The sequence below is a fragment of the Bombus impatiens genome, unplaced genomic scaffold (assembly GCF_000188095.3).
Source record: "Bombus impatiens unplaced genomic scaffold, BIMP_2.2 scf_0080, whole genome shotgun sequence".
Classification (NCBI taxonomy): Eukaryota; Metazoa; Arthropoda; class Insecta; order Hymenoptera; family Apidae; genus Bombus; species Bombus impatiens.
Window position 1 is genome coordinate 65246 of NT_176499.1, and position 9544 is coordinate 74789.

Consider the following 9544-nt stretch of genomic DNA (forward strand, 5'->3'; position numbering starts at 1 on the left):
ACACACACATTAATTAATTACGTATCTTGTTAGAAAACAATTATACTATTGCTAAATTATTTTATGGACGGCTTGAATCTATAGTAAATTTTAGAATTTATATGACTTAATACAACAGTTTCATTTTTGTAACTAATTAACTTTAAGTTAATTTATATAAAATTGATGTCTTAATATCTATGTGTGATATGTATATGTAATATGTTAAAAATATATTATGTATTGTTTATTATAGCATTTTATTAATCTAGATATTATAAGGATTATTTCTATTGGTAATCCTGAATTATACAATTATACCCTTTAAATTATGTAACTGACCTCAAAGTAACTGTAAGAGTATATAACTTAAAAAAATGTCATTACTGTATATTCTGTATGTATACTGTATAAAATTTATTTACATTGTAAATATTTGTTTACTTAATCAAATTTTGCAATGATTTGAATTTACTTTTAGTATTAATTTTTAATTTATTCATGATATAACTTCAGCATGAAAAGATTTTAATCTTACAATTTTTCATTTTACTAATACAATATTGTTTATTACTAACCTTAGTTGACAGGAAGCAATTATTCATTCAATTTAGTCTTATCAAAATTAAAATCGATATATTTTGTACAATGATATACAATCAAATGTTTAAAAAATATAATTATTTCTCATTTTAATAACTTAAAAATTATTCTAGAAATTATATATTATATATAAATATTTAATATACAAAATTTACATAGTTTTAAAGAAAATACTGTGTGACATGTTTTTCTTTTTACATACAGCTCAAAATTCACATATTTGTATGACCACATTCATATAATATTCACATATTATGTATACATATTAATTAGGTAAGAGATAATTTATTCATAGCAGAAATTATTTCTACGATATTTTATTAAGTGTATCACTTCTTCCATTTTCTTTTCATGCAATGGATACATACAAGGAACAACTATGAAATAATGAACAATTTATGAAGATAAATATTTCCTACCATATAATTGCGCCTTTTTCTCAAAGCCAATGGATTTAATAGGCGTATTTAATTTATAGAATGGATTCATTGAGTACTAAAAAAGAGATTAAAAATTTTATTATTATATAATATGAATAAAATATCAAATACTATAATATATGCATCTTACCTTTATGTACATTTCATACATTTCATTGAAGAAATTTTTTATACCGTCTTCATTTTTACTGTCATGTACCATGACAAATCGAATATGAGTTGCAGTAACAAATGCACTCACGAACCATTGGTTAAATTTGTCTACAACTTTCAAATGCATATTTGTTGTTTTCCAAGTATGTTCGTCTACAAGATCTAGGGCAGCATGTGCAATAAATTGGTTTAAATGAGTATAATCTTCTTTCTGTTAAAAATTCAATGATGTAAATATAATATTGTTTTTAAATTATAAGTATATTTTCATACTGTTGTATACAATCAGCAAATAATTGTATCATACTACTTAAATATAACCTATAAAAATGATGAACCTTTGCATCTTTCCCAGAATTGTTGAATTCAATTTCAAATAGAGGATTGTCAGTATGCCCGACGATTGCGAAATAATAGTTAGCTGTCATCTTGTTGATTGACTTGATGTATTTCAATTAAGATTTTATTTCCATACATTAACACTTTTATACCAAATGTCACATGTATATATGACATTTATGTATGATGTACTAGTGATTACATAGGAAAAACTGTTCCGATTTTAATAGTAAACTTGGAAATAATATTATATATACATAAATTTCATTGTAGTACGAAAACTAAATTCGTATTTACCAATGATTATTTTTCAGTAACAAATATATTTAATGTAATATCTGTAGCATATTATATATTAATTATAAATTATATACTATACAACAATTGACTCAGGGGAAGTAAACACAACTGACCACGTGATATATGTACTCTAGCTATTGAGTTTTCCGTTGCTATCAGCTGATACCAGAGAGGAGTTTTCTCTTTGCTAATACTAATTTAATATACTAGATTATATAGTGTGTCCAATGAGACGAAACAATATCACACTTGAATTTCACTAGTCGGCAACCAGTAGATGCAGCTGCAACAATTAAATTTTGTTTATGTTTACTGTCTCGTCTCTTTGTATAGACTATACTAGAGAGGAAATTTCCTCTCTAAGTATACATACTAGTTAGAATTAGGCTGAATGCATACGAGCAACATGTTGTTGCACAATCCTGCTGCGATCACATGTCTTTCTTTGTTTTTCTATTGAGAACAATATTACAGTGAGATCATATTTGCGTGCATTTAGGCTTATGGTATTATAAAGATCAATATGTGAAAAACAGTATGTAAAGTTATTAGAGAAAGTATGAATTTTAAATTAATCAATCTGGAAAACTAGATATGAATAAACAATTATTAGGAGATTATTCTATATGTGAAAATAAATAAAAAATATAGGATCAAATTTTTTCATAAGACGCTTTGTTTTCGAGAAAAGTAAATTTGAAAATTTATTATGCACTTATATCAGGCCAATAATTACCTGTAAACACGTTTAAATTTTCTTGAAAACGAGGCTTGAAACAGAAAAATTTTATTTTACATTATTGACTTCTTTTTGCATATAGAATGATCTCCTGCTTATTATTTACTTACATCTGGTCTGAAATTATTCAAGTTTAAATATACTTAACAAATCTTTAAACTCGATTTTATCGGAAACGAAGCTTCATATGCAAAAACTTTATATTTTTAACTTATTTTTTCACGAGGAATCACCCCGTGCTCAGTTGTGCCGCTGTTGTTGGAACAGCCTGTATTTATAGTGATTTTAGAGTATCAAAAATTAATAAACAGGATATAATATCAGGTAAACTAATATACAGTAATTTTATTTATTTACTTATAAAGTAATTTAAGAAACTGTAGCCTAATCGCAATAAACAAATTTATATTAAATAAGAATTAAGTTATAGAAATGTTTAAAACTGTTAATTATCTTTCAATAATAATTTGCAAAATAATTTAGAGATTATGAACATTGTAACATTTTAGTAAAATTGCAAAACACTTTAGTCTAAAAATTCGTTTATACTAAACTTGTATTAAATTTAAGCAAAATAAATCATTATTAAGAAAACAATATGTTAATATTACATTGATAGTTTTATATTTATTTTCCATATTATTTAAAGATAGTCCCATTATCTTTTAATCTAATCTTAGCCAACATTCAAATTTATCTTTATGATTGTATTGAGAGTGATAGTGGAAGTAATGGTAACCTCTCATTTAAGAGACTCCTTTGGCAACCCTAGTATGAGGAGTAGGGAGTATTAAGTATAGTGTTCAAGAAAGATGAATAATTGATGTTAGATAATAACAATACAATTATTGTAAACATTTACCAAAACTCTCTAATAGTCGAATAGAATAACATAAGACAAAGTCCTTTTTATATTTGCAACTTAATATATTTAGAAAAAATATCATGTTGTAGATTCAGTATTTTATCTAAACACTTTACTCGATCTCTTTATTTATTTTATTTCTTTATTATTTATTATTATTTATATATTATTTATATATTATATATTATTTATTTATATATGATATTTATTTATTATTTTATTATTTTATTTGTCTTACTCTGAGGTTTTATATTAATCATGAGTTTTATCATGTTAAATAGCATTTAGGAAACTATTTAAGTATCTTTATGTAAGATCTCAAGTGTACAAAATAAAAGATCAATTTTAGTGTATATACTTAAGATAAGATAACATCTTATTTAAGTTACAAGGTAAGATAAGGTTAAACGATTTTTGAAAAGATTTACATAATTAGTGAGTTTATGATACTATATATTGAAGCAGAAATTATATACATTATGATACTGTCATTTTTGTTTTTCTGTATTTAATTTTATATATATGATAAAACTAGTCAAAAGAAATTTTTGTATTAAGGTAATTTATGTTAATTTAACATATAATATTAATTTATTCAAACATAACATATTTATTACTATGTATTATTTTCAGAAACAATGTAGATTGATACAAATACTAATGTAAGAAGATCAGAATTTTATTTAAGCAATTAAAGATTGTGATATAACATTGTTATATAAATAGGATATAGCAAATGATAGTGATCTATTTAAAGAATAAAAAATCATAAATATGGTCGGAGTAATTTTTGATTTTTACTCATATGTATAGAAATTCTCAGGTGTGTTGATTACTATAATATTTGTGTGATAATATTAAAATTCTTTACAAAAATTTGCATTGTGTAATTTACTTTGTTTCATTTAATTAATTGATTTTAAACTGTTTCAATTATATAGGTAATTAATCCTTTAATAAATAAGAATTTATTATAAGTTAGAAAAATCTATTTTATGTTGCAGAAATATGACATAACTAAACATGTATAATGTGTGTTTGATGTGCTGACAAATGGAAATAAAATTATGTTGACTACAATACTTTAACTGAATGATAAAGTAGCTTAATTGTATTATACATGTATCATGGTTCGGCAAAGATTTCCAAATATTAATGGTAAACTGATATTAAAAATGTATGATATTAACTAATATTATTAATTTAGCTTCCATTATACAATATCATTTATGTAACTCTCTCTGTAACTCTTTTTATTGTTTAAATATTATTTTATATGTAGGTGTTAGAAGTGGTAAGCATTTTGTATTAACTCTTGTTACGGGTATAATTTTTGGATTTATCTCAGCGTACCTTTTAATAACATCTACAAAAAATGTGCCATATATATTTAATTGGTTTTCTGGTGGTCTTATGCTTTCAAGAGATCCACACCATTATTCAGACTTGGAGTCAGAGGTAGTTGCTTTATATTTTGCTTCTTTTTAATCTTTTCATATTTAGTTTTTGATCTTATTAATAAATACTACAGATTGGGCCAGAGATAGAGGTAAAATTTCATGGTAAAGATGAAGATTTTCATAAAGATGAAGACAAAGTTGCGCAAGAACTTGCGAAGAAAGTACGTGTTCTTTGTTGGATCATGACTGGTCCAAAAAATCACCAAAGTAAAGCACAGCATGTGAAAGCAACATGGGGCAAACGTTGCAATATTCTTTTGTTTATGAGCTCTGCTGAAGGTAAATTATACTTTTGTAATACAACAATAAAAACAAAAAGAAACGATTTTTAACATGATACTGTAATGTATTGTATATTATATTGTAATTTAATATGTTTCCAGATGCAAATTTACCCACAATTGTTTTACCAGTAAAAGAAGGGAGAGATAACTTGTGGGCAAAAACCAAAGAAGCTTTCAAATATGCTTATGAAAAGTACAAAGATGAAGTTGATTGGTTTATGAAAGCTGATGATGATACGTACGTAGTTTATTGAAATTACAAATCTTAAGTTAGACATTTAGTTCAAATTTTGAAATGATTTATGTAAGATCTGGTTGAAATTATATTAAAATCGCAAAAGATTTATAGTATGGATTTTTAAAGTAACGTTTTAAAGTTACACAATCGCATTTAGTTATGTATATTAATTTGTTGAATGAAAAATTAATTGAGATTAAAACCTTTTCAGATATGTGGTGGTTGAAAATTTACGATATATGCTGTCATCTTATGATCAAAATTCGCCATTATATTTTGGCTGTAGATTTAAACCGTTTGTGAAACAAGGATATATGAGCGGTGGTGCAGGATATGTACTTAGCAAGGAAGGTTTACGTAAGTTTGTAGAGGAGGCTTTGCCTGATCAAACAAAATGTCGATCAGATAATGGAGGTGCAGAAGATGTGGAAATGGGAAAGTGTTTGGAAAAAGTAAATGTCAAAGCAATGGACACTCGGGATCCACATGGTCGCGGAAGATTCTTCCCTTTTGTACCAGAGCATCATTTAATTCCTAACCACGTAGATAAGAATTTCTGGTACTGGAAATATATTTATTATGATACCAAAGATGGCCTCAATTGTTGTTCTGATAGCGCAATTTCGTTTCACTATGTATCGCCCAATATGATGTATGTTCTCGAGTACTTAATTTACCACTTAAGACCGTATGGTATTACACACGGTGTGGAAAAACTTACTACAGATCAATCAACCACCATATCGACTAAATACTAGTCTACATATTATTCCTAATTGAAATATGAAAAGAATAATTCTGTTCTTTATAAATTTCCAAACGAACATTATCAAACTAGAAAAAAATATTTTGGATCTTAATAAATCAGGAAAAACTGAGATTTTGCAACATAAAAATTTTTTCCCACAAATTAATGGTTATGTTAAATATTCAAGATACATTTTTGTTCAATTATTTTAAATTTTGGAAATTCTAGGTATGACGCATTTAAATTTGTCATTAATTCAATCAAGTGATAATATTTTTCCCTTATTTTGTATGAGTATAACTAGTCTATTCGGGTCAACGAATTAGATGTTAATATATTCATTGAAAGATAAAATTTGTGATATATATATAAAATGTTTCGTAATATATATAATGTTTATACATACCTATATGTAACGATGAGAAATTTATAATTTCATCGCAAGTGCAAGACAGGGTGTACTCTGTTCTACAAATAAATGTTACAAGCACATTAGAAATATTGTTAATTATTAACATTATCAATTATTGGTATTTTTTATTATTTAGTCTTGATAATATCGCTGTACACATATGAATTTATACAAGAAAATCTAGCGTAATTTCAACCAAATATATAATTAGCTGATGAAATGATGTTTTATTCTTCTATTGTGATTAGTTATTTTTTACGAGTAATGAATTTTATATTATTTCGAACTCTCCAATATTTTTCATAAGCATTTAAAAAAAAATGGGAGAATTATTCTATAATGATTTAATAATTCGTCATCGATGTCACCAATTTACAGTAATTTACATGAACCTCTTTCTTGTACATATCGAGAATGTGACTACCAGAAAAATGATGCACAGTGAATTTTAAACTAGTGGTAAATTTTACAGAAATGAAAATGTTAGTCTGTTTCTACTATGCTTGCAACATCAAAACTGTAAGACATACATACACTTCATGTGAAATGAGGTATATAATTATATATACACATAAAACTGTATTTCGTAATATTAATATAATAATGGTAATAATAATAATAATAATTAATAATAATAATCCCAATAATGATGTTCTACCCAGATAATAAATACTATAGATACAGTGTGAGTGTGGTGTGTGAGTAAATTAACCAATTAACTTTATAGGGGGGAGAGGATTAGGGATTGCTATGTACAAGTCATATTTGTACTATGCGACTGACGCAATTAGCCATCATCGGCTTTCATTCAGACGCGCCCTGTATTCTCTTCTCTTGTCTTTTTATTTTTCCTTATATACTTTTTCATCCCGCGCGCTCATTTGTTTGTATGTGAAATCATCTGTTTCCTAAATTATAGAGAACAAACCTCTCTGTGCTCTTCTCTCATTCTCATTTACTCTCTCGCGCTCTTTTCGCTCATTCTCAATTATCTAATATCTCGGCGATGTCTCTCACTTCATAAATTATTTAAAAACAATATTTTACACTATTAATGTATGTATAATATATAAAGGTCACCTAATTTGAATAAAATTTGTCAAACAGCATCGAAAAATTGCGCTAATGGGTCCAGGAAACATGATAACAGAGACCCAGTGCCGCGCGAGCATAATATAATATAATATGCAATTATCTCACACCAGGGGCTTGTACGAGGCATTTTTACTTGTAAAAAAGAAGTATATCGCCTCTCTTTTTCTGTTCTTCTTTTTTCATTTACATCATCTATATAAAATTAAAAAACAACGTAATATTATTTATATTACTTCGTCGTTATTAATAATAAAAGCTTTGTACAAAATTCAATTTACAATTAAAAACATTTTGGTTATGTAATTTTCTAGAGATTCTGATTTGTAATTGAACTATCTACCGACAGAGAGGCAATTGTAAGTTAATTTCTTATAGCGCGTTTTCTTTTGTTTCTCCTTTTCTTTCCGTTTATACGCGCGCATTCGTTCTTTCTCTTTTTCCTCTCTCTCACATGCTCTCTTTTATTCACTTTCTTTCGTTCTCGCACATGTTCATTCGTTCTATCAATCTCTCGCACATACAATTTTACTTCCCATTCATCAGATTCCATTTGGTATGCGGCAATGTACGGTCATCAATAATAGTATCTCGTGTTATCTTATTTTTTGTTTTTCGGAAAACACAAAATACGATCTATTTACCTTTTTTTTCGCCTGACGAATTACACGAATAGAAAAACGTTAAAAAGAATTACTGTGCATCGATAATCATCAAGTTTACGCTACGATCGCGGCGTATTATCGTATTAATTTAAAAAAGAATCGAGTAAAAAAAGTCAGTATTTCGCATTGGAGGTTTATCGATTAATATTTGAAGGATCGTTTTTTCCCAGTTATCCAGGAAATCTTAAAGTCTCTAACAAACAGTTGAAGACGGACGTAGGAAACCAGTTGCTCTCGTAAAGCCCCAAGTGGCGGTATGGTAAAGGAGTGCATGAAAGAGGTGCACATACTGCACTACGAAAGGAGAAGGTGTGGGTCAGACGAGAGCTGCCGCTGCATGGTAGAGTTGCATGAGCGCTTGTACGTGCACTGGTAAGCAGGATAAACGATCCTTCGTGTTCGCATCCACTGCAAGCCATGATAGTGCATTGTATCCCTCCAGCACATATCTGAAATATATTAATAATAATAATTAATAAAATGATAGATTTTGATATTTATAAATGAATTATATTGAATTATAGTAATTAAATTAAAAATTAAAATATGCGGTCAATGAAAGCAACAATATAAACCTGAGCACATCGGTGGTATACTGTGAATCTAATGGATGAGCAGTGAGTGCACTTTGTTGTTGCAATAGATCATCGCTATTCTGCTGTATTGCTGGACTATGCAAATGTAAGGCATTTTTCAAGAACACTGGGCAAACACCCTCTAAATGGGGACAGGCTGACCAAAACCATGGTGGCATTCGTCCAGTTGGTGCAGTAGACACTAAGTAACCAAGAGCAAGTGGTTGCTGCAATAAAGTTCCAACTTCTTCTGCTTGTTCAGCAACTGCTACCTATCAATTATAAATTTTACAGTTAACTAACCGTTTACAGACAGATAATATGTATAAATATGTCGGGTGTACATTAGAATTAGGGTTAGGGGCGTAAAGCGAATCTTCGTTTGGATTACACGTCGTCGTTATGCAATAGAGAAGACATTGGCTAGTGCAAATACGATTACCATAGAACCGGACAAGTAACCGTGGTAATTAGATACTCGAGAGACTAATGACAATGATCCTAGGTTTAATAACGAATCCGCGGACAACGGGACGGTAGTCGTACGCACTCGTAAAATCTAAGTCGGATTCTGTGTTAATATTCGCTGACCGTAAGGAGTTAATCCTTTTTTGTCGATGAGACCGCAAGAGAGAATGACTTTCCGTCCCGG

At 28.0% G+C, this 9544-nt stretch overlaps 3 protein-coding genes across 9 annotated transcripts in view; 1 reads left to right on the top strand and 2 right to left on the bottom strand.

Moving 5' to 3' along the window:
• Nucleotides 1–883: 883 nt before the first annotated feature.
• LOC100742617 (probable trafficking protein particle complex subunit 2) lies at nt 884–2167 on the bottom strand. The gene is made up of 3 exons (XM_003485694.4): nt 1514–2167; nt 1153–1386; nt 884–1077 (listed from the first exon to the last, which is right to left on the bottom strand). Exons 1-3 carry the CDS (start codon nt 1601–1603, stop codon nt 979–981), a joined length of 423 nt encoding a protein of 140 aa, XP_003485742.1. The 5' UTR covers nt 1604–2167; the 3' UTR covers nt 884–978.
• Nucleotides 2168–2665: 498 nt separating this feature from the next.
• On the top strand, nt 2666–6780 carry LOC100742738 (glycoprotein-N-acetylgalactosamine 3-beta-galactosyltransferase 1). 2 transcript variants are annotated; one of them, XM_012394226.3, is made up of 7 exons: nt 2666–2877; nt 4052–4241; nt 4423–4576; nt 4701–4876; nt 4950–5157; nt 5262–5400; nt 5612–6780. In XM_012394226.3, exons 3-7 carry the CDS (start codon nt 4546–4548, stop codon nt 6156–6158), a joined length of 1101 nt encoding a protein of 366 aa, XP_012249649.1. In that variant the 5' UTR covers nt 2666–2877; nt 4052–4241; nt 4423–4545; the 3' UTR covers nt 6159–6780. The 2 variants fall into 2 exon arrangements, with proteins under 2 accessions (XP_012249649.1, XP_012249650.1); XM_012394227.3 differs by lacking the exon at nt 4052–4241.
• Nucleotides 6781–7382: 602 nt separating this feature from the next.
• Nucleotides 7383–9544, bottom strand: part of LOC100742855 (mediator of RNA polymerase II transcription subunit 13) — a 28201-nt gene continuing 26039 nt past the window's right edge. For 3 of the 6 annotated variants that reach the window (XM_003485697.4, XM_012394209.3, XM_012394207.3), the window contains 2 exons: nt 8893–9164; nt 7383–8766 (listed from right to left, as the gene is read on the bottom strand). In XM_003485697.4, the coding sequence (XP_003485745.1) occupies nt 8634–8766; nt 8893–9164 (405 nt within the window). In that variant the 3' untranslated portion in view covers nt 7383–8633. The remainder of the gene's footprint in view (nt 8767–8892; nt 9165–9544) is intronic. The other 3 variants (XM_012394210.3, XM_012394211.3, XM_012394208.3) reach the window with 1 other exon arrangement.

Bases quoted from the DNA above. Each gene is read 5' to 3' on its own strand.
- LOC100742617 (XM_003485694.4), bottom strand. From the start codon at position 1,603: ATGACAGCTAACTATTATTTCGCAATCGTCGGGCATACTGACAATCCT. The intron at 1,387-1,513 runs GTTCATCATTTT...AATTTTTAACAG, and splicing joins ATTCTGGGAAAGATGCAAAG to AAAGAAGATTATACTCATTT. The intron at 1,078-1,152 runs GTAAGATGCATA...TCTCTTTTTTAG, and splicing joins TGTATGAAATGTACATAAAG to TACTCAATGAATCCATTCTA.
- LOC100742738 (XM_012394226.3), top strand. From the start codon at position 4,546: ATGGTTCGGCAAAGATTTCCAAATATTAATG. The intron at 4,877-4,949 runs GTAGTTGCTTTA...TAAATACTACAG, and splicing joins ATTCAGACTTGGAGTCAGAG to ATTGGGCCAGAGATAGAGGT. The intron at 5,158-5,261 runs GTAAATTATACT...ATATGTTTCCAG, and splicing joins GTTTATGAGCTCTGCTGAAG to ATGCAAATTTACCCACAATT.